The following is a 24099-nucleotide window of genomic DNA, read 5'->3' as shown; positions in this document are numbered from 1 at the left end:
ACAATGTGACAATTTTTTATATGTATATATTATGAAATGGTTACTATGGTAAGATTAGTTAACATATTCTTAAGTCTTTAAAATTTAATTCTTAAAGTACATTAGCCCAAAATAAGCAGAGATATCCCAAACTAATAGGAAGGCAAGATGAGGAAATGTGTTTCCAGACCATAAATCACTTTCTTGTTCAATTAAACTAATTTATTTTAAATGGTAACCTGTTCTTAAATTCATGTATTTTTATAAAGACAATTAGCACTGACCCACCTATGCACAATCCAAAAATGAGGTTGTCCCTTTTAAGAAACCATGATCTGGTTAACTGAGAATTCTAATAAAAATGAAATTATAATATAACCCAGAGCCTTGGTACTTCTCCAACATACTTATTCTTATCTGATCTGAGAATTCAGGACAAGCTCAGGAAGCTGCATCATTATTTTGACACTGACAAATGGTAGAAGTATTGGTGAAAATATTATGGGTACTTTTTTTTTTTTTTATTGATCATTTAAAATTTAGTAAACCTCTTTAACCTTTGACCAGAGGTGCTTACTATTTTAAATCTCACTAGTGCACATAAGAATTACTTTTTAGGGGAACGAGAAGATTTTTAAAGAGGTTGATTTGTTACCCTTCCTCACCCAACATACATAGTAATTTTATTGGTGTGGATTTTTTGGTGGCTAGGTTTTTAAAATTTATTTATTTATTTTTAAAGTTTAAGTGGGCTTTGTATCTGTAAGAGACTGTATTCTGAGATCAAGTATAAATAGAGTGATCAGATTTCTAAGCCAAGACAACCCACTAAAGCCTATTTGACATACAATGTGTAACTGACTGAATTGACAACTTAATGATATTATCAAACCAAACTCCCTTTTGTTGTACTAATTCTATGGTAAATAATGAACAAGTTTCAACTCGAGTACCAGGAATTTGTGACCTCTCTCTCTCTCTCAGACATTTCGTATATGACGTTCCCACTTCTTAGCACGGTCTGGACAGTCCCTCTGCCCCTGTTACCACCCATTCACATTTTACTTCCTCCTTCAACACTTGACTTGTCATTCATGACCCAGTTCAGATTTCATTTCTTCTGGAATACCCATCCTGTGTGGGCATAGACCACTTATTTGTGAAATGGGATAAAAACCTGACACATTGGATGTTTTGAAGGTTAAATGAGATCATGCATGCCAGGTCCAATAAACAGTAGCTGTTATGATTGTAGCACATCAGACTCTCTTGCCATTATTTCCTCAGTTGGATTGTAGGTAGTTTGAGGGCAGGGGCTGTATTTATATAGCTCTGTAACCTTACAACAGCAGAGGGCCTGTGTCATGCGGGGTGTCAGGTGGGGTCTCAGCTCCCGCTCCCCACATAAGAACGCAGGATATGGTGAGGCCAAAAAGGAACACCCGCGGAGCCATAGATAGGGGAGTCATACCCCTATATTCTCGCTGGCGGTATCTGCTTCTCTGCAATCCGCTCTTGCTAGCTCAGCCACCATCTTCTTGCTAGCCCCCATTTGCTGCTAGCATAGCCACGGCAGTTATATTAGTGGCCAATGGCTCACCGGTTACAGCTGATGACCAACTAGCCACAGCTGATGGCCATCCAATCACAGTTGATGACCATTTACTATCTGAGCCAGCACCTTTCCATGTGAGGCCGAGAGCCTGGAAACTGCACTCCTGGCTCTGTCCCCACAGCCTGTTACCTAGTAAGCACTCCATATTTGTTGCATAAAACAATTGCATTAATCTCCTTCATGTCTGGCAGCAGGGCATACATGGATTACCCTCCTCTCAGTGTTATCCTTTGGCCTTTGAAACACAGTGGGTTTCCTCTATGCGCCCCATGGGGGCTCTGGAAGTGTGTGTGTGTGTGTGTGTGTGTGTGTGTGTGTAGTGAGGGTGGAAACAGGAGCTTCCTGTGGCAGGAAGACAATCTGGCAGGAGGATCAGGTAATGACAGGGACCATGCGCTCTCCTATTCCTGGACCTGTGCATAAGATAGTCCCTCTTCCTAGAACAATCCTGATGTAAGTTCCCTCATCTTCCCTCACATGATCTGGCACTTATTAGGTTTCCTTCTACTGGGGCAGACTTCATTTCTGATTGTTTGAATTCCCCCCCCCCCCCCCAAGTCTCCTTGATATACTTCCTCTTTATTCCCAAAGCATGATGTGTTTACCCCTTTCAGAGCACAGGCAAATACATACATGGTTCATTTAAGAAAAAAAACATTGCTAAACACTATAGCAACCAATGGTCCCACATACTACGAACGTTACTTGCATTACCTTATTTAATCCTTGACAGAAGCTCAATGGGTAAGGCATTGTTACTCCCTTCCCACCCCACACCTTATAGATGAGGAAACTAGGGATAATACTGATTAAACAACTTGTTGAAACTCATGAAGTGGCAATAGAAGACTTAAACTAAATCTTTCTGATTCCAGAGGGTGGAGGAAGGTGGACAACCTACTGGTAACATGGTCTCAAAAATGGTTGTAAACAGCATGACTTTTATAAAAGAATCCACTTTCGTGAAACTAACTTAAACTTTGGTGGACATAAGTGACAGACATTTGACTGAAATTCTTTAATATACCTTTATTTTTCTCCCTCATACGATACATTTATTCAATGATACATTTTGAAAATGTGTCCTACACAGCACCATTTTTTGCCAGGTGCACAATTGCTGGTAGGACCTACCCATTAGATGTTTGTTGATTGTTCATTTATAGGTCAGCTCCATTGCCTAGAGTTGTCTACCGCAGTTCTCACTAACCCAGGGGAAGGGTTGAATATTAAGTGTGAAGATAAAACTAGCTTTGTAATGATCCTTCCTTTGTTAGCATCTTTCACTTATCTGACCCCCTGCATGTCTTCCGTTCTCCAGGTTGAGCTCTATGTGAGCACTGACTGTACCTGATAGGATATAGTTCATTTAGTGGTTAAAGCAGAATAGTACCTCGTTTGAATCCTGGATCTCTCTTTAACTAGTTGTGAGCTGAGCCTCAGTTTACTTTTCTATGAAGAGAGAGGATAATAGTACTTTGCAGTGTTGTTTGAGAATTAAAATATATAGTGCATGTTATATAGAGTGTTTACTGTGTGCCCTACAAAAAATTTAATAAATACTAGTGATGAAAATTATTGACTTCTAGAACTTTCCCTCCTGTCATCTATCCTCCCAACAGCCTCACTTCCCTCCTTAATTTGTATGCTATTTTTCTATTAATGCATATTCTTAAGTAGCCATAATTTTTTTTTTCTGTTCAAAGATGTAAGATTCTTAATTCTCCAGAGGTTCTTGGAGGTTCAAACCACGTATTATAGGAAACTGGGCCTACTGACTCCCCATATACTGCTTTCCTATTGACTCATCTGTGAACATTGTGACACTATCTTGCCAGCACTGTTGGAGACTAGTTTTGTTTTTACCAGTCATTTCAGACTATCATATTAAGGCTATAAATAAAATAATATTATGGTTCTAATCTGGCTGCATCGTTAGAATGAGCTGAGAGAAATTGTAAATCAATATTTAGCATAATTGCTGAGATCTGTCAGGTTTGGATGCAAATAAAAAAGAATGAAGAATGTAATATAAAATCAGTAATATGGTATCAGTTCAATCACTTTCTATAAAATGTCAGGCAGCAGAGCCTCATGGTCTAATTTTAGTTGACAAAGAATTTTCTGATAGAGGTTTGGTAAATAATTGACCCTTAAGTTAGTTACTCTTCTGTATTGGTTTCCTCAAGAGTTTTTTTGTTTTTGTTTTTCTGCGTCCATGGGAACTTTTTCTTTTAATGTAACTTTGTAGCACACTGCAAAGGCATTTATGTGACAAAAACAAAACAATAAAACTAACATTGTGAGCGTGATTATCCACACTGAGTATTTTGCATTAAAAAAAAGCCAAAATATTTAAAGCATTGTTTTGAACCTCTTTTGTTATAGACTGTTTTCAGTTATTATACCAAAGCAGAAGAAAGGTTATGATCCTTACACATGGATTTTTGTTAAAAGAATATGTGCCAAGGAATTGAACCAATATGCTTTGTTTCCATTAACTGATTTATTCATTCATTCAACAAAGTTTGACTGAGTATTGTCTGTGGGCATGGCTCCATACTATACCTTGTGGGAAGGAAACAGGGAGGAATCTTACATGAATCTAAAGCAGGGGTGTCCAAGCTTTTTTCAACGTTTTTTACCAAGGGTCATTTGCGGTAAAATACACATACAGCCGGGCCACTCATTCGAGGTGAAGTACGTATTGCCTCACCTGGTTTATTTAAGTAAACTAAATATATTTTTGGAATTTGCTGCGGGCCAATTAACAATGGATTGCGGACCGCAGTTGGCCCGCAGGCTGCAGTTGTGACACCCCTGATCTAAAGGGAATGATTAAACATGGATGAAAGAAATTCTAGTGGAAGGTAGTGAGACAAGGATCCCAAGAAATGAATAGGTACAATTCTATGGGAATTCCTGTGACATTGTTTTCGAGGCCTTTGACCTGAGATTACTGATAAACCATGCCTACTTTGAGAACCTCAGTTTGCTGAATATAAAATGAGGGAGTTGGCTAGACCTTATGTGGTCATTTCTACATATGAATTTCTGCAATCCAGTGATGTAGCAGCTCCAATTAAATACATTTCCAGACCAGTAAACGTAGATCATCCACCTCAGGAAGGAGTCACAGTATTTTATGTTGTGGTGATAATTGTAAAGGGAAGAAGGTTTAGTTCCTCAGGGACATGCATCTTGTCAGGGGTAGAATTAGAATTTGACCTCAAGCCTTCTGGCTTCAAATCCTATCCTTTTTTATTATTGTCTTTAATTTCATCAACTTTTCTTTGGGCAGGATGTGTTTGATATAGGTTTATTTGTCTTTAATTACAGGGAAATCATTGCACCTCTTAAGAGTTAAGGTGTCTGGTCACATATTTCTTGAATTTTCTTTCTCATCAATAATAGACAAGCAGTTTTAGTGATGGCAAGCTAAATAGTTTAATTTTTCTTTATTTTTCTGTTATTGGAGCTGCTTTCAGATATTTTATTTGGGGGAAGTTGTTTCAATTTAGATTTAATTAACTTCTTTGCTAAGAATCTTGCTGAGATTCAAAATTTTAGTCTTCGTTGGGTGGCTTGAATGGGATGTGTTTATTCATAGAGTTGGAATTCAGTGGATTCTTGCAAATCTTTTCTGATGGGCAGTGAGAGTGGCAATTAGGTCAGGAGATGAACTCCATTCATTATGAACTGTACCATAAAGGCAGTCAAGCCACAATATTATGTGATTTGTTTAACTCGCCTTCCCAGTACAAGTACTTGATAGGTGAGTGGCAGGAACATTTTACCTGGCTGTGTCGTTGCTGGAAGCTGCCTTCGCAGTGGAGGCTTGATGCAAGTCCTCGGTGAACACTATCCAACCCTCTGCCAATTGCAGATTTAGGGACCTCTGAAATGCAAAGCACCTTTTGATTCGGCTTTTCATCTTTAGTAATAAAACTGTGCTCATTCATATAAGTCTCACTAGATTCTGTTAAGCATAAAAGGGTGTGATCGGTTTTTCCAGATTGGTAGGTGAGCTGAACCTTTCCATTTGTGGCAATGTAAAGTGATATCTTGCATAAAATTTCTTGATTGAAATGCCACTGAAAAATGTCAATGTATTTGCCAGAGTCCTTATGTTATTTTTGGTAAGGATAGGAAGTTGTTGAACACGTATATGAGCCCCTCTGATCAAATATTGTATAATTCCTGGATTAAAAGTATTTAAAGCATACTTCTGTATGTTGACTATTATAACGAATCGTCTTATTTATCCTCTGTGACATATCTTGACACTTATTTTTAAATTAATCAGTGGTGTGCTCGTAAACTAGCTTTTCAGAAAGAAAGGACAGCCCTGATTTGTAGTGTTTGCCAATTTCCAAAGTGTAAATACTGCCATGATGGCCAATTTCAAGCTAACAAGAGTTTATAAAATGCCTGAAAATTTTAACAATTATCTCATGAGAGCCAGTATGAACCAGCTCCCACATACCACTGTTAGTGCTTTTTAGAGTGCACTTTTGTATGCTTTCTAATTGTTTTATGCATAAAATCCTTCTCTCTAACCTCATTTTGAGGATCTTACAGGTAGTGACCCTGCCATATTCTTGAACATGGCTTCATTTTTTTCTTCCCCAGACACATCTGTATACATGCAGTAGTAACCATGCATGGTAACCTATTTCATCAATACTAAGATAATTTTTTTTTTTTTACATTTTCACATTACTAAAATCATTTGCAGCTTGCAATCAATGCCATGGCATAGTGTAATTGGCATAATTTTCTTCTTAGTGTTTCCTATAATCCTTATTCAAATTTAATGAAATATGTTCAGTGCTGAATCAATGATGTTTGACATGAATACAGTGACATCCTATGGGCTAATCTGTCTTTTCACAGATTAGATTCACCTAAAGTAAGTTACCTCTATACTGTTACCCTTAGGAGAAAAAAAATGTAAATTGTTTGAAACACTCCCAGTGTAACCACTTGTTCATTTGTCTTAGGGTTCACATTTGGCACATCAAAATTAGATCTGCGAGGTAGGCTCCAGCTTGTTTTGTATTTTCTGGTGTGGTATCAAGAACTGTCTTCCTCCATCTGGAAAGTGTCCTTGCGGAAAGTGGCGGTGACTGGCATGATTGATTGGTGGACAATATATATTACAGCCCAATAATCCTTACATTCAGCATCCAGTGTTTCTGTTCCTTGTCATCTGGCCTATAAGAAAAACCTTGTGGTAGGCAGAATAATGACCCCTCAGAAAAGGGCCAGGTCTTAAACCTCAGAACATGTGAATATGTTACTTTATGTACAAGGGGTGAGGGTTAAGAAGGCAGACGAGCATTAATGTTGCCAATCAGCTGACTTTAAAATAAGATTGTCCTGGATTAACCCGGGTGAGCCCAATGTACGTAAGTAATCACGATGGTCCCAAAATAAGGAAAAGGAAGGCAAAAGAGACAAAAACAGAGAGATGGCATCATGGGAAATACTTGATTGGTCATTGCCGGTTTTGACAATGGAAGGGGGGCAGGAGCCACAGAATATAGGTAGCCCTTAGAATGTGGAAAAGGAAAGAAAAAGGTTCTTCCTGAGAACCTCTGGAAGTAATGCAGCCTGTTGACACCTTCATTTTAGTTCAGCGAGACCCATTTAGAATTCTGTCCTCCAGAACTATAAGATAATAAATTTGTGTTGTTTTCAACTACTAGTGTGTGATACTTTGGTATAGCAGAAATAGGAAACTAATACAACCATCATTAATTCAGGTGGGCTAAGTCAGTCTGAACTAAATAAAGTGATTGTATCAAAGTTATCCTTTATATTCTCTCTGAACAAGTTTGCTAAGGAGATTTGTAGTGTAGGGCAGATTGCAGAAATATATATATTTCAGAGAGTAAGAAGATTTAAAGATTTCAGCACATTATTTTTATGCCAATGACACAGCTAACTATAAATGGGAGTTATGTATTTGTTAATTTTTGTCCACAAAAATCTTCATTTAACATTTTAGTATCTCTATACTAGGTGGAATCACATTTCTCTGTGCATAGTTCATCATTCATATTTTTCTATCATTATACTTAGCATCCCATTCCTTATCTTAGCAAGTTCTGTGAGTGGTGGTGGATTTTGGTTTGGTATATGTTATCAGGAACAAGTTTTAGGTCATAGGATATTTGGCAAGTGACTTAATAAACTAAGGCTTGTTTTCCTCATCTAAAAAAATGGGGACAACTGTGTCTTCTGTTATAGCCTGCGTGTTTGTGTCCCCTGATATTCATATGTTGAAACCACAATCCCCAATGTGATAGTGTTTGGAGATGGGGCTTTGGGGAAGCAGGTTATGAGGGTGGAGCCTTCACGATGGGATTAGTGCCCTTATACAAAGAGACACAAGAGAGCTTGCCTCTCTGCTGTCGGCCTTGTGAGCACACAACAAGAAGATGGCTCTCTGTAATCCAGGAGGAGGGCCCTCACCACCAACCTGGCCATGCTGGCACCCTGCTCTTGCACTTCCGGCATGCAGAATTGTGAGATATAAATGTTTGTTGTTTAAACCACCCAGTCCATATTGTTACAGTGCCTGGTTAGACTACGACAGAGATTGTTATCAAGAAGTGGGATGTTGCTATAGCAAACACCTTCAAATGTGGAAGTAGCTTTGGAACTGGTAATGGATAGAGGCTGGAAAAGTTTTGAGGTGTAACCACTTTGTTTATTGAGATATAATTGACATATAACATTCTGTAACTTTAAGGTATACAATGTGATGATTTGATTCACATATATAATTGTGAAATTATTACCACAATAATTTTAGGTAACACATCCATCACTTTACATAGTTACCATTTTGGGGGGCTGTGGTGAGATTGAGATTTATTCTCTTAGCAACTTTCAGGTATATAACACTATATTGTTAACTATAGTCACCATGCTGTACTAGAACTTCATCTTGTAACTGGAAATTTGTACCCTTTGACCACTGTGTCTTCATTTCCTCCACTCCCAACCCCTCACCCTTCTATTCTACTTCTATGAGTTCAGCTTTTTAAGATTCCACATATGTCAGATCATGCAGTATTTTCTTTCTCTACCTGACTTATTTCACTTAGCATAATGTCCTCCAGGTTCATTCATTTTGTCATAAATGGCAGGATTTCCTTCTTTTTTATGTCTGAATAATAGTCCACTATACACATATACCATATTTTCTTTATTCATTGATCCATTGATGGACACTTAGGTTGTTTTCATGTCTTGGCTATTGTGATAATGCTGCAATGAACACAGGGTGTTGAAATTGTGATTTTATTTCCTTTGGATATATATTCAGAAGTGGGATTGCTGGATCATATGGGAGTTCTATTATTATTATAATTTTATTTATTTATTTATTTATTGGAAAAACCTCCATAGTGTTTTCCATAGTGGTTGTACCAATTTATATTTCCACCAACAGTATACAAAGGTTCCCTTTTCTCCACATCCATGCAGTATATATCTCATCTTCTTTTATAATAGCCATTCTAACAGGTGTGAGGTGATATCTCTTTGTGGGTTTGATTTGCATTTCTCTAGTAAGCCGTGATATTGAGTACCTTTTCATGTACCTGATGTCCATTTGTATCTCTTCTTTGAGAAAATGTCTATTCAGGACCTCTGTGCATTTTTTAAATTGGATTAATTTTTTGCTATTGAGTTGTGTGAGTTTCTTATGTATTTTGTATATGAACTCCTTATCAAGTATATGGTTTTCTTTTTTTTTAATTAAAGTTTATTGGGGTGACAATTGTTAGTAAAGTTACATAGATTTCAGGTGTACAATTCTGTATTACATCATCTATAAATCACATTGTGTGTTCACCACCCAGAGTCAGTTCTCCTTCCATCACCATATATTTGATCCCCCTTACCCTCATCTCCCACCCCCCACCCCCCTTACCCTCTTCCTTCCATAGCGGCTGCACCAGTCTGCATTCCCACTAACAGTGTATGAGGGTTCCTTTTTCTCCACAGCCTCTCCAACACTTGTTACTATTTGTCTTGTTGATGATAGCCTTTCTAACTGGGCTGAGGTGATATCTCATTGTGGTTTTTATTTGCATTTCTCTGATGACTAGTGATGTTAAGCATTTTTTCATGTCTATTTGCCGTTTGTATGTCCTCTTTGGAGAAATGTCTCTTCAGTTCCTCTGCCCACTTTTCAATTTGGTTGTTTATTTTTGTTGTTGAGTTGCATGAGTTCCTTGTATATTTTGGATATTAGCCCCTTATTGGAGGCACTGTTTGCAAAAATCTTCTCCCATTCAGTTGGTTGCCTCTTTATTTTGTCAATGGTTTCTTTTGCTGTAAAGATGCTTTTAAGTTTGATATAGTCCCATTCATTTGTTTTAGCTTTTACTTCCCTTGCCTTTGGAGTCAAATTCATAAAACGCTCTTTGAACTCAAGGTCCGTGTTTAGTACCTATGTTTTCTTCTATGCAGTTTATTGTTTCAGGTCTTATGCTTAAGTCTTTGATCCATTTTGAATTAATTTTGGTACATGGTGACGGATAGCAGTCCTGTTTCATTCTTTTGCACGTGGCTTTCCAATTCTCCCAGCATCATTTATTGAAGAGGCTGTCTTTTCTCCATTGTATGTTTTTTGCTTCTTTGTCAAAAATTATCTGTGCATATTTATGTGGTTTTATATCTGGGTTCTCAAGTCTATTCCACTGGTATATGTGTCTGTTTTTCTGCCAATACCATGCTGTTTTGATTATTGTTGCCCTGTAGTAGAAGCTAAAGGCAGGGAGTGTGATATCTCCAGCATTGTTCTTTTTTCTTAAGATTGCTTTGGCTATTCAGGGTCTTTTGTGGTTCCAAACAAATCTGATGATTTTTTGTTCTATTTCTTTAAAATATGCCATTGGGATTTTGATGGGGATTGCATTAAATCTGTATATTGCTTTGGGTAATATGGCCATTTTCACTATGTTGATTCTTCTAATCCATGAGCATGGAATGTCTTTCCATTTCGTTGTGTCTTCTTCAATTTCTTTTAAAAATGTCTTGTAGTTTTCAGCATATAGGTCTTTCACATCCTTGGTTAAGTTTATTCCTGGGTATTTTATTCTTTTTGCTGCAATTGGAAAAGGAACTGTTTTTTTTGTTTTTCTGAGATTTCATTGTTAGTATATAGGAATGCAATGGACTTTTGTACGTTGATTTTGTAGCCAGCAACTTTACTGTATTCGTTGATTGATTCTAATAGCTTTTTGGTGGAGTCTTTAGTGTTTTCTATATATAGCATCATGTCATCTGCAAAGAGTGATAATTTAACTTCTTCATTCCCAATTTGGATGCCTTTTATTTCTTTCTCTTGCCTGATTGCTCTGGCGAGGACTTCCAACATTATGCTGAAAAGCAGAGGTGATAGGGAACAGCCCTGTAATATTCCTGAATGTAGAGCAAAGGGCTTCAGTTTTTCACTTAATTATGAGATTAGTTGAGGGTTTATCATATATGGCCTTTATTATGTTAAGGTATTTTCCTTCTATACCTATTTTATTAAATATTTTAATCATAAATGGATGTTATATTTTGTCAAATGCTTTTTCTGCATCAATTGATATAATCATATGATTTTTGTCCTTTATTTTATTTATGTGATGTATCACATTGATGGATTTGCGTATGTTGAACCATCCTTGTGCCCCTGGGATGAACCCCACTTGGTCGTGATGAATAATCTTTTTAATGCATTGTTGCATTCGATTTCCTAGAATTTTGTTTAGGATTTTTTCATCTGTATTCATCAGAGATATTGGTTTATAGTTCTCTTTTTTTGTGTTGTCCTTACCAGGTTTTAATATCAGGGTAATGTTGGCCTCATAAAATGAGTTAGAGAGTACTGTCTCTTCTTCAATTTTTTGGAAGAGTTTGAGCAGGATTGGTATTAGATCTTCTTTGAAGATTTGGTAGAATTCACTAGTGAAGCCATCTGGTCCTGGACTTTTACTTCTCGGAAGGTTTTGGATGACTGATTCAATTTTGTTACTGGTGATCGGTCTGTTTAGATTTTCCAGTTCTTCATGGTTCAGCCTTGGAAGGCTATATGTTTCTAAGAACTTGTCCATTTCTTCTAGGTGATTGAATTTGGTGGCATATAGTCCTTATAGTATTCTTGGATGATCCTTTGTATTTCTGTGGCATCCGTGATAACTTCCCCTTTTTCATTTCTGATTTTGTTTATTAGTGTCTTCTGTCTTTTTATCTTAGTGAGTCTAGCCAAGGGTTTGTCAGTTTTGTTAAATCTTTTCAAAGAACCAGCTCTTTGTCACATTAATTTTTTCTATTGTCTTTTTGTTCTCTATTTCATTAGTTCTGCTCTGATTTTTATTATTTCCTTTCTTCTGTTGACCTTGGGTTTCATTTGTTCTTCTTTTTCTAGTTCTTTAAGGTGTAAAGTGAGGTTATTTATTTGGGATTTTTCTTGTTTCTTGAGATTGGCCTGTAATGATATAAATTTCCCCTTAAAACTGCTTTCGCTGCATCCCCAAAATTTTGGTAGGATGTATTTTTATTGTCATTTGTTTCTACGTATCTTTTGATCTCTCTAATTTCTTCTTTGACCCAGTTGTTCTTTAAAAGTATGTTGTTTAATCTCCATGTATTTGTTTTTTCCTGCTTTATTTTTGCAGTTGATCTCCAATTTCAAAGCCTTGTGATCAGAGAATATGCTTGGTATGATTTCAATCTTCTTAAATTTGCTGAGGTTAGTTTTATGTCCCAATGTATGGTCTATCCTTGAGAATGTTCCATGTACACTAGCAAAAAATATATAGTCTGATGTTTTAGGGTGAAGTGCTCTATAAATGTCAATTATGTCCATTTCAGCTAATGTGTCATTTAGGGCTGCTATTTCATTATTTATTTTCTGTGTGGATGATCTATCCATAGCTGTAAATGATATATTTATGTCCCCTAGAATAATTGTGTTTTGGTCAATTTCTCCCTTTAATTCTGTTAGTAGTTGCTTGGTATATTTCGGTGCTCCCTGATTGGGGGCATAAATATTGATGACTATTATTTCTTCTTGTTGTATAGTCCACTTTACCATTATGAAATGTCCATCTTTGTCTCTTGTTATCTTTTTCACCCTGAAGTCTGTTTCATCTGATATCAGTATAGCTACACCTGAATTTCTGTGGATACCATTAGCTTGGAGTGTCAATTTCCACCCTTTCACTTTGAGTCTATGCTTGTCCTTGTAGCTGAGATGCGTCTCTTGGAGACAGCATATGGTTGGGTTTAGTTTTTTTGATCCAATCTGTTACTCTGTGCCTTTTTATTGTTGAGTTCAGTGCATTTACATTTAGGGTGATTATTGATATGTGAGTATTTCCTATCATTCTATCTTAATTTTCTGGTAAGACTGTGTCTCCATTGCTTCTTTGCCTTTTTGTTGTCTACTATTTCTGTGTGGTGGTATTCTATGATGTTTCCCTCTGTTTCCTCTTTTATTATTGTATATATTTCAGTTCTGGGTTTTTTTTTTTTGAATGGTTACCCTTAAGTTTATATAAAAGGAAGTTTGATATTTAGAGTATTCCATTTTCTTCAGCATGCCTACTTTCTCCATTCCCATATTCTGTTTCAGGCCTTACTCTCCCCCTTTTTATGTTTTGGTTGCCACAAATTGTCCCTGTGAATGGTTGAATAGCCTCCTTTAGTATTTCCTGTAGTGCAGGTTGTGTATACTAGAAAATTCCCTCAGCTTCTGTATGTCTGGAAAGGTCTTTATTCCTCCTTCATATCTAAAGGATATCTTTGCTGGGTATATTATTCTTGGCTCATACTTTCTCTCTTTCAATAGTTTGAATATTTGGTTCCTCTCCCTCCTGGCTTGTAGAGTTTCTGCTGAGAAATCTGATGATAATCTAATGGGATTTCCTTTATAGGTTACCATCTTCTTTTCCCTGGCTGCCTTGAGGATTTTTTCTTTGTCATTGATTTTTGACAGCTTCAATACAATGTGCTTTGCAGAAGGCCTGTTGGGGTTGAGGTAATTAGGTGTTCTAGTTGCTTCTTGGATTCGAGGATCCAGTTCTTTCCACAAATTTGGGAAGTTCTCATCAACTATTTGTTTGAATATACTCTCTGTTCCATTCTCTCTTTCTTCTCCTTCTGGTATGCCCATTATTCTTATATTGCTCTTTCTGATGGAGTCAGAAAGTTCTTGTAGAGTTCTTTCATTTCTTTTAAGTCTCAAGTCTCTTTCTTCTTCTATCTGTATCATTTCCAGGTTTCTATCTTTGATGTCACTGATTCTTTCCTCCATCTGGTCAACTCTACTACCTAAGCTGACTATTTCATTCTTAATTTCTCCTACTGAGTTCTTAATCTCCAGAAATTCTATTTGGTTCTTTTTTACAATTTCAATCTCTTTGGTAAAATGTTCATGTTGTTCTTTGATTGTGTTTCTGAGTTCATTAAACTGCCTTTCTGTGTTTTCTTTCATCTGAACTGCAATCTTGAATTCTTGTCATTTAAGTCACATATTTCCATATCTTTAAGTTCATTTTCTGGAGACTTTTTACTTTCTTTCTGAGCTGTCTTGTGCCTTGGTTATTCATGGCCATTAGTGATTTATTATTTCTCTGCCTAGACATCTACAGGAGTGGGTTCTGCAACAGGTTGATAGGAAGAGGTCTTTCTTTTGTTTTCCAGTACGTGTTTGTAGAATGTTTTATTTTCTCTCCGACTGCAGCGTTTTTTTTTTATCTCTCACACTGTAGTGTTATGTTTTCTCTGCACTATTCCAGCTTCTCACACAATGGGGGGATTCCCTGGAAGGCGGGCTTCTCCTCTGTTAACAGTTCACCTGGGTCATAGGGCACCAAGTCCCTGTGGGGATGCAGAGAGCTTTTGAAGTTCCAGAGCTCTTCCTGCACCAGATTCAGAGCCCGTGTGTTTCAGTATTTCTGTTTACTCCTACAAGGATCCGCCCAGATAGGTGGGGACAGGTCCGGGGTGAGTTGTGAATGGTGGCCCAGAGTTTTGGCAGCAACCATCACCACAGCCAGTCCTGCTTCCACAGCTCCCTTCCCTTTGCCAGAACTACTTGGGCTGCAAATCTGTGTCTGCGGACCACAGTCTCAGAATTGCAAATATTCTGTTCTTTTGATCTGACACTGTTACTTTTCCGCTTTAGCATTGGGCAGGTGGCAGTGGGGCGAGCTCTGGGAGGGCAGGTAGGGGGCGGCTAGTCTCAGTGCCTAAGGCTTCCATTTTCTGCAGCAGTGAAGCCTTAAACCACCATTTTCAGCCTATTTCCCTCAGTCTTTGCTCCAAGGTCTCTGCTGTGAGCGTTGGATTCAGCCGTGTTGTATGCTGTCCTCTCAGCCCTGTGGGCCATAAGCGGAGCCCTAGCAGTCAGAACTCTTCCCTCTCCCGCAGCTGAGGTTGATCCAGGATGCAGCATGCTCGGAGTACTGAGCTAGGTCAACGTCTTGCGTCCGCATGGCCCCGTGTCCACGCTTCTCCCTTTCCTCCTCCCCTGCTCATGCAATTTGCCCACCTTCAGGTGAATTCAGTAGTGAGACTCTTTGTCTTGCCTGTCTGCTGTGCAGGGAGTCCTTTGTGGAGTTACAGTTTTTCAATTTGTTGTAAATTCCAGGGGAGATTTCCAGAGGCTCACCTCATGCCACCATTTTGATGATATTTCCCTAAATATATGGTTTTCAAAGGGACTTTTAAAGGTGATTCTAGTGATGGCTCAGGAAGAAAATGAAGCTGGAGAGAAAGCTTCCTTCTTCTTCTTAGAGAATACATAAATAAGTATGTGCAGAATGTTGGTAGAAATATGGATGGTAAAAGTCATTCTGATGAGGTCTCAAATGGAAATGGGGAACATGTAATTGAAAAATGGAGGATGGGAAATCCTTGTTGTAACTTGGGAAAGAATGTAGTGTTCTGTGGAAGATAGAACAGTTGAGACAGAGGGAGGTTAAGTCACTCGTTTCCAGTTACAGATCCAGGAATAGTGGAACCAGGACTTAACTGGAGCTGGAGTCTTCACCACAATATTCCTCGCCTTCTGCAGGGATAGATAGCGTGGGGATAGGCAGTGCTGAGAGGAAGTTGGGGTTCAAGACTGTTGCAGGCTAGAAGGATTCCTCTATTAGTGTGATCCATGATACCTCACCGTAGTCAGGTTTTGCTAGGACTGACTTACATTAATAAATAATTTTGTTTTGGAGCTTTTCCATTTTAGGAAGATAGAAGATTCGTAATATCGTGCTTCCCCGAAAATAAGACCTAGGCAGACCATCAGCTCTAATGTGTGTCTTGGAGCAAAAACTAATATAAGACCCGGTATTATATTATATTGTGTTATATTAATTATATTATATTATATTATATTATATTATATTATATTATATTATATTATATTATATTATATTATATTATTCCCGATCAGTAATATAAGACCAGGTCTTATATTAATTTTTGCTCCAGAAGATGCATTAGAGCTGATGGTCCGGCCAGGTCTTATTTTCGGGGAAACACGGTACTTAGATATTGCTCACATTCCAGGGACCTAAAGAAAATGAATGAGACTATGTATGTGGAAGTGCTTTGTAATGTGCAGCATGGGCTAGGGATAGCATACTCCTTTCCCAGCTTAGGGCACAGTGTCTGACATTGGGACACTCAGACACACAATAAGTATTTGTGAATGTATTGGCCTATGTCACGGGAAGAAATCAAGTACATGCCCAGTCACTCTCGGTATGTACATGTGTACCTCCCCACTAGGGGTAGTTCTCTAGTTCAGTGTCTGTGCCATCTCTGTGGTGTCCCAGTGCCCTACAGAATGCCCTAAAAACAGTCAGTAGTCAACACATGTTTGCAATTAGTAGTACTATAAACATTTAGTTGGGGTTTTTATGGGCTAGACTCGCTCTCTATGGGCAGATGAGGGATTGAGAGGAATCACTGACTTTATTACTTCAGAGTCCCATTTTTATATTTGGCATTTTGGGAGGCAGGGGTGTGAGGGTTAATGTTGAGATGCTGGGAAGGCAGCACTACCAGTGACTCAGCAGCCACTCTAATCCTCAGGCACCACTGAAATAAAGGGTGTGTATTGGGTGGGGGTAACAGGAATCATCCTAGAGGCAGGCTTGCTTTGTTTCCTGGGGGACTGTTTTCCCCGGTGCATTAAGCCATTAAGGTGGGTCATTCTCCACCCAGCGAAAAGAGGGTGAGTAAATAGTCTTGCCCATCACATGAAAAAGATGAGTTAGAATGGTCTGGCCAGTTAATTGTGGGACTTGATATAAATAGCATCGCCTCTGAGTGATATGGTCACAATGGCTTATGGGCGCTGTGACCAATGAATTTGTTGCTCCTATGGACGGGAGCAGGAGAAGATCACAGGAATGAGGCAGCATGACCAGGAAGTCCAGCTTTGACAACAGATGCAGAGTGACTTACAAAAGGAATGGAGTGCCCAAGGTGCATCACAATCACCAAGCCCTGGGCGAGGTGACCTCCTCTGGCCCAGGGTTATGCCGAGTGCAAGAAAGAAAAGAAAAGAGTAGAGGGTGGGAGGAAGTAAAAACAGTGGCAGTGAATGGCGAGGACAAAGGCAGAAACATCAGAAAAGCTCTACAAGTCTAAGTTTGTAGCTGGGTCAGGAAAGCTCTTGTAACTGAGTGTAACTGAGTGAATGCAAAGGGTGGCTACAAGCCCCGTGATGAGGAGCAAAGTGGACAGGATCTGACAGATCATGGTTGTGGCTGAGACACAGAAGTACAACCATCTCCTGTGAAGGAGGCTCGATGGTCAGAACAAGCATGACATTTGTATGGATATGGTGGCAGTGTTTGCACTGACTGTTAGTCTGTTTGGGCTGTTACAACAGAATACTATACACTAGGTGGCATAAACGTCAGAAATTTATTTCTTGCAGTTCTGGTAAGTTCAAGATTGAGGTGTCTTGCACACAGATTTAGTGTCTGGTAAGGGTCTACTTCCTGGTTGATAGGCGACCATTTTCTTGTGTCTTCACATGGTGGAAGGAACAAGGGAGCTCTCTGGGGTCTCTTTTATGAGGGCACTAATATTCACGAGAGCACCACTCCCATGACCTAATCATCTCCCAAAGTTTGCATCTCCTAATACCATCACATTGGGGGTTAGGACTTCAACAGGAATTTGGGGCGGGGGGAGGCAAATATTCAGTGTGTAGCAACTGTTTCACTAAATCTGTATATAATTTTCTCTAGTACAATTTCTTGTTATCAAACAATTCATTAATCTAAAATTTCAGTTAAAAATAATTTAGACATTGTCTTATAAAGAAATAATGGCACCTGGGTAGATCCAGCTGGTTATTTTTTCTCAAGTTGTGTGATGATAGTTGTGAAAGGAGTTGTGTTACAAATGGCATCCCAACTAGAGATCCTAGTTGTTCCAAAATAGGGAAAGGTGAGAAAACTGACGTGTGCAAAAGTTTCAACTAACTGGTGCATTAAGTTAATTCGACCTTTAAGTAAGAGTGAAGGGATGTCATGCCCACATTCATTTAGTAGGAGCTTGAGAGAACAGGATTAAAATGAAGTGGGTGCCAAAGCTGGCAAAGCACTTTTACTGGGACCTAAATATTTAAAAAGTTACAAAGTCTGGCTTGAAAGAAGGGCAACTTTTATCAGTCAATAGGGAAATTGTGGTCCATGTTATACCAACTTTTTGACTTCAGTTAATCAAGGTTTTAACATTCACAGCTATTCCAAAACCATTGACTGAGAAGAAAAAAAAAAAGAAACAGAAAAAAAGAACAACAACCCTTGAGCCTGAAAAACAGACAAAAGACTATATAAGACTATATATGATGTCAGACTAATGATATATCTTAAGAATCTGTGAACTGTGGAATCATGATTGTTAGAACCGAGAGACACCTGCTCACCTTTCTGAAATGAGTTGCTGAAAAGATATTCTGAGATTCAGAAAGGGTAAGGGATACAGTGTTGACCTTTTGGAGACAGGAAACCTTTGATGAACTATAGGACACCTAGACAGTTCATTTAAAAGATGGTTTCAAAGCATTATCGGGGCTGGTTTTGTATGTGCATTACTGAAGCCCTTGGGTTGTCTTTTTACATAAACCCAGTGAAATAATGGTTTCCGCACTTGTTCATATGTCTGCAACCCTCATGTGGCACCTTAGCTTCTGGGCTTTGTAACTGCTTTTCAGTCTCTTTTGTGGACAAAATTAAAATTCCTTACCTTTTGACAGCATGGAACTTTCCTGAGATGGGCATTAAAGAGGAACAGAAATAGGAAAAGGTCACAACACCATCACTGGTAATTAAAGCAGTACAAACAACTAAATAAAATTGTTTCTAATGACATCTACTTGATTCTCTATGAGTCCCTGTTCTAGTCTTGAAATAAGGATCAACTGCCTATCAAATGTACAGATTGTAAATCTTTGTTGCACATTAATAGGGTATGCATATTTTTCATTAATCCTTTATTACAAGTCATGCACTTTTAGAAGTATGTGGGGACTTAGGTGAAAGGTATCTATTTTTTTTAAAGACAGCTTATGTTAGGGCTGTGTTTAGGCTTGTATGCTCTCTTTCTCTGCCTTTCTTTCTGTGTGTGTGTGTGTGTGTGTGTGTGTGTGTGTGTACATATATACACACACTCATGTTTATATATATATGAATGAACATACATGCATAATGTATACATACATGTGTATGTATGTATATGGTTGTATGTGTTTTGTAAGGTAATAATATTTAATAAAGTATAGGTTATAATTGAAAAAACTAGCTTCAAACTTTAATGTAGTCTTAGATTGACCATCTACCAAGGTATAGCATGTAATCAAGGAACTAGTTTGTCCTCTTTTAACTCTTAAAATGAAAGAACCTGAAAATCAAAAGTAATCAATGATTTTTCTTTTTGTTCTGGATGTGGAATTAACAAAATTGTCTGGGTTTATATGAGGAAGTTAAGATGTCTAAACTGCTGGGCTTAAACTTAGAAATTTATATTGGTAAGAATGAGTCCCAAACAAAATGATGCCTTCATTTACAGAACACATTATTATTTACGTACACAATAAAAACGTTCAATAGGGATACCAAAGATAATGCGCCATCCTGGCTCTCAAAGTTGGCAGAGGAGACTAAGAAATAAACAATAACATGTGTGCTGTGTACTATAACTCAAGGTTATAAGGCAGTGGAGTGGGAGGTAACACAGCACACCCAGTGTGTATCAGGGAATGTTTCCTGGGAGAAGAGATGCTTGTGCATCACAGGTGTTAGCCACTTGCTAACAGGTAAAGGAAAGGCCTTTGCAGTGGAGGGACTGTGCATGTGTCCAGAAGACATGAGAGAATATGTTGAGGAAGTGCAGGTAAATTTGTGTTACTAGAATTTAGGGTGTAACAGGAGGCCAAAGAATCCTCTGAAGGAGCCCCAACTTTTCCATCAGGCTTCCTCCGTGAAGACATTACTGAGAACTGGAGTTGGTACTCCTTCTCTGTGTCTCCATGACTTTTTGCATATTTCTATTGTTGGATTTTTTGCACCCAATTTAATTGTTCATCTCTGATGTTCATACTTGTCTTCAGGATAAACAACATCAAGACTCTCTCCCAGTTCTTGTAAAACCTACAAGTAATGTGTTCTTCTAGGTGTTCAAAAGTATCTGATTATTAAACACATACATGAAAGATTGGCGGGCTTGATGAGTGAAATCATGAACATTTTGGGGATGAGAAAGTCAAGAATTGCCTTGGTTATCAAGCAACTCTTCATAAAGCCTAATGGTTTCATTTTTCTCTTTTAGATTACTTGCAGCATATAACAGTCTTACCGATAAACACCTGGCTGGATATTTTAACAATACAAGGATAAGGCGGCATCTCTTAAGATCAGGGCTGGTAAGATTTGGTTTACTTTCTACCTGCCTTCTTGTTAATTTTATTAAGTCCAAATAATTCCCTCCCTTTTCTGCTTTTCTCTTTGAGCTAATCAATGACATTCCCCACACCCCACCCCCCATTTTAGAAAAAATTACTTCCTTTCCAAAGCTTTGATGTATATTTTTTGAGGCTGTGTTTCAAAAGACAGGAAGAGAGGTCACAATGACTGCTGAGACAACTTATAAATTATTGAGGAAAAACCCTGAGTTTCCAACAGCATGTTTCACTTGTTTGTCTATTCATTCATTCAGCACATTTATTGAACACGTTGTATGAGCCAAGAACTGTGAAGGATTAAGGATAGAGTAGATTTTACTGTCTTTAGGAAAAAAAAAAAATTGTTTTTAATCATCACAGAATATGGTGTGGAAGACATAAACAGTGCAAAATTTCTCTGAATTTTGTAAAAAAGGTTTCATTTCCTGAGATGGCTTATTGATACACTAGTGTCGTTCGCTAGCTCCAAAACTTCATTTCCACAAAATTTCCATTCTTCTAAATGCATTCAATGTGAAAACCTTTTAAAAATACTATAGCTTTCCATTGAAAGAAATGGGTGTGATTATCGAAAGTATGACTAATGGTTTAAGCTGTTTACCTTCTTAAAATACAGTGGTCTTCCTTAACTATTGTTGCCATGGTGCTGAAAGGATATTCAGTGTGTTTCTAATTGTTGTTTATGTGCTTGGCACTCTGGCTGGATAGATCTCAGAGAACTTGCTTTTTGTCTCCTGGGGCTTTGTTATTAGACAGACCTGGCTGAAACTTGGCTCTGCCATTTACAAGACGTAGACTCTTGAGCAAATCGCTTACTTAACTCTCTCAGCTCCAACTTGGTCAATAGTAAAATGAAGATAATGATACCCTGCCCTCAGGATTTTTGTGGCAATTAGAGATGTCTAAAAAATGGTTGTTGTAATTATTATGGTTACTATTAACATTACTTCTTTGGATAACAATCTGTGAGGTTCATGTATAAATGGGAAGGACTTTGTATTTACTTATCAACATCATTAAGCAGCACTTAATGGAACATTGGTTATGTGCATGGTGCTCAAATAAGGAAGTTACAGCTTTTTCTCTATAGCAGTCATTCAAATATAGTTCCTGAATCAACAATGTTTTCATCGTTACCTGGGAACATGTAAGAAAATGCAAATTTTAGAGCCCCACCCCAGACCTATTGAGTCAGAAGTTGTGGGGTGAGGCCAATCAATCTGTTTTTCAACTTGACTTCCAGGTGATTCTGAGGCAAGCTCAAATTTAAGAACTTTTGCCCTGTAGGAGCTTCCAGTCTAGGTAGGGAGGTCAGACAACTCCGAGGAGAGATAACAATGACGCATGTGAACTGCAGAGCGAGAGTCAGTGCAGGATGGTCTCAACACTTTTTTACCTCCATTTGGACACACATGACATGATGTCTCATGGACAACACATTTCAAAGACTGAACTGAGTAGTAATTCCAAGCACATTTTCTATAACCACACCCCTTTCTTCCATTGGAAAATGTATCCATAAAAAAAGATTCTCAATAGCCAGTCACTTGTGGCACAACTTAGTTGACCTCAATGGTCCAATATAGTGTAATAACAATGTTAAAACACTACAGTTATCAAAATTAAGAAATATGTGGGCTCAGATTAGACCTGAAAAGAAGGGCAGTGTTAATTAAGTAGAAAGGAAGAGGAGGAACAATCCAGGAAGGATAATACCCTCTGTACAGAAGATAGAGAACAATATAAAAAATATGCCCATAGGAAGGATTAAAAGAAAAGAAAAACAAATGGAGTTGACCCTTGAACAATACACGTTTGGATTGTGAGGGCCCATTTATACCTGGATTTTTGTTGGTAAATACCTATACTGTTTTCGATCCACAGTTGGGAGTTTTGGACACTGTGCCATATTATGTAGGGGACTTGAGCATCCATGGATTTTGGTATCAGCGGGGGTCCTGGAACCAATTCCCTGCAGATACCAAGAGACAACTAAGTTTTTAGGGAGTAAAGAGTTATCTGCAGATTTTAGAGTGCACAGGGGTGGGTACGCCTAACCCCCATGTTGCTCAAGGGTCAACTGTAAATGAAAACCAGAAACTACCACTTCTGGGACTTGCAATGATGCCAGTTGAAACCAATGTGGAATACTTTATATCTGCAGTACTGTGTAATCTGAAAAAATCTGAATCACAACCAATTATATTACATTCTGGGCTGGAGAATGGAAGAAGAAAAAGCAGAATGAAAATCACATAATGAAGCCCATTATTTTAAAAACAAACTGATGAGAGCCTCTATAGCTTACATGTTTTGCCCTTCAAAGTATTTCCTGTGAGATCATCAGTCCTGTGATCACTGCTTCTATTCATTGTTTCAAGGTAGCACCCCACCCCTTCTTATCGAATATGTGCAAAAAAGAAATGAAAAGAACATCTGGGTTCCACCAACAGAAAATTGCTACTCTATTAAAAACCTTGTTTTAAACATCAAGTGTACTACCTGTGTGTGTTTTCACAGTGATGGGTATATAAGACTGACTTCCTCTTTTTTTGCCTTAAAAAATATTTATTAAAAGTGAAAGTTTATCAAACACAGTAGCATACTTCTTTAGGCTTAGGAGATACTGACATTCTCTCTGTCTGTTTGCCTGTCTCTGTCTCTACCTCTCCCTTTTTGGTAACTAACCATACCTTTTCTGTTTTGTATTTCTATGTATGTTTTGTTTCCTCATGACAGATCACAAGAAGTGGAAGAGTACTTTCTGAAAAAGAATACAAACTAAATATCATGAAGAGGGATCACCAAAAATATATCCGGGAGTGCTTAGCCCAGGCTATTTTCCATAAGGTTCTTGATATGGAGGTACAAGTATTTACTATTTTCTTAGAACTGATATTTTCTAATATGATAATTAATGATACCTCCATACTTAGAAGCAAGGGGATTCTTCCTGTATCTCATTAAAAATGAATGGAACAAAGTGACCTAAGAAGCGCTCTGTATTTCTCTAGGTAATAAGGAGCCAACAGACTATAAAATAAGCTTTTCTCCATTTCAGTTAGAGAAAAATATGGACATCATTATATATTTTGTGATATTTAATTTAACAAATGTAGATTTTTAATCCATAACGGCTACTTTAAAGCATACCAGCCCTCACCATCTGTACCTCAATTTACAATTTGCTAAAAAAAAAAAAAAAAGTGACATCTGTTTAAATATCAGTAATTCCACTGCCATGAATTATTTCAGATTTGTTATTCTTTTAAGGCTCTGAAGCTCAGCCATATGCTAAATTTCAAGGAATAGGCATTGAAACATCTGCTGTCCCTCCTACTTTAGGCCACATTGGTCAGCATAGATTTACAATCCAAGCATCAGCAACTTTTTTTTTTTTTAAATCTGACATGGCATTTTTAGTAGGATATCTAGCAAACTTGATAAATTATTTTAGCCTTGCTCCATGAAATTTGTAGTTTCAAGCATCAACACCATTTTAATC

At 37.9% G+C, this 24099-nt stretch overlaps 1 protein-coding gene across 3 annotated transcripts in view; it reads left to right on the top strand.

The window, feature by feature from the left end:
- ERICH3 (glutamate rich 3) overlaps positions 1–24099 on the top strand; it is a 112275-nt gene that overhangs the window by 9352 nt on the left and 78824 nt on the right. For all 3 annotated transcript variants that reach the window (XM_088791204.1, XM_074334952.2, XM_019743774.3), the window contains exons 2-3: positions 20462–20555; positions 23334–23459. In XM_088791204.1, coding sequence (XP_088647330.1) covers positions 20462–20555; positions 23334–23459 — 220 coding nt within the window. The remainder of the gene's footprint in view (positions 1–20461; positions 20556–23333; positions 23460–24099) is intronic.

The sequence above is a fragment of the Rhinolophus sinicus genome, chromosome 14 (assembly GCF_057876585.1).
Source record: "Rhinolophus sinicus isolate RSI-liver-muscle chromosome 14, RSI-T2T, whole genome shotgun sequence".
In the NCBI taxonomy this organism is placed as follows: Eukaryota; Metazoa; Chordata; class Mammalia; order Chiroptera; family Rhinolophidae; genus Rhinolophus; species Rhinolophus sinicus.
Note: the sequence above shows the minus strand (reverse complement) of the source record. Positions and strands in the feature narration are given on the sequence as shown.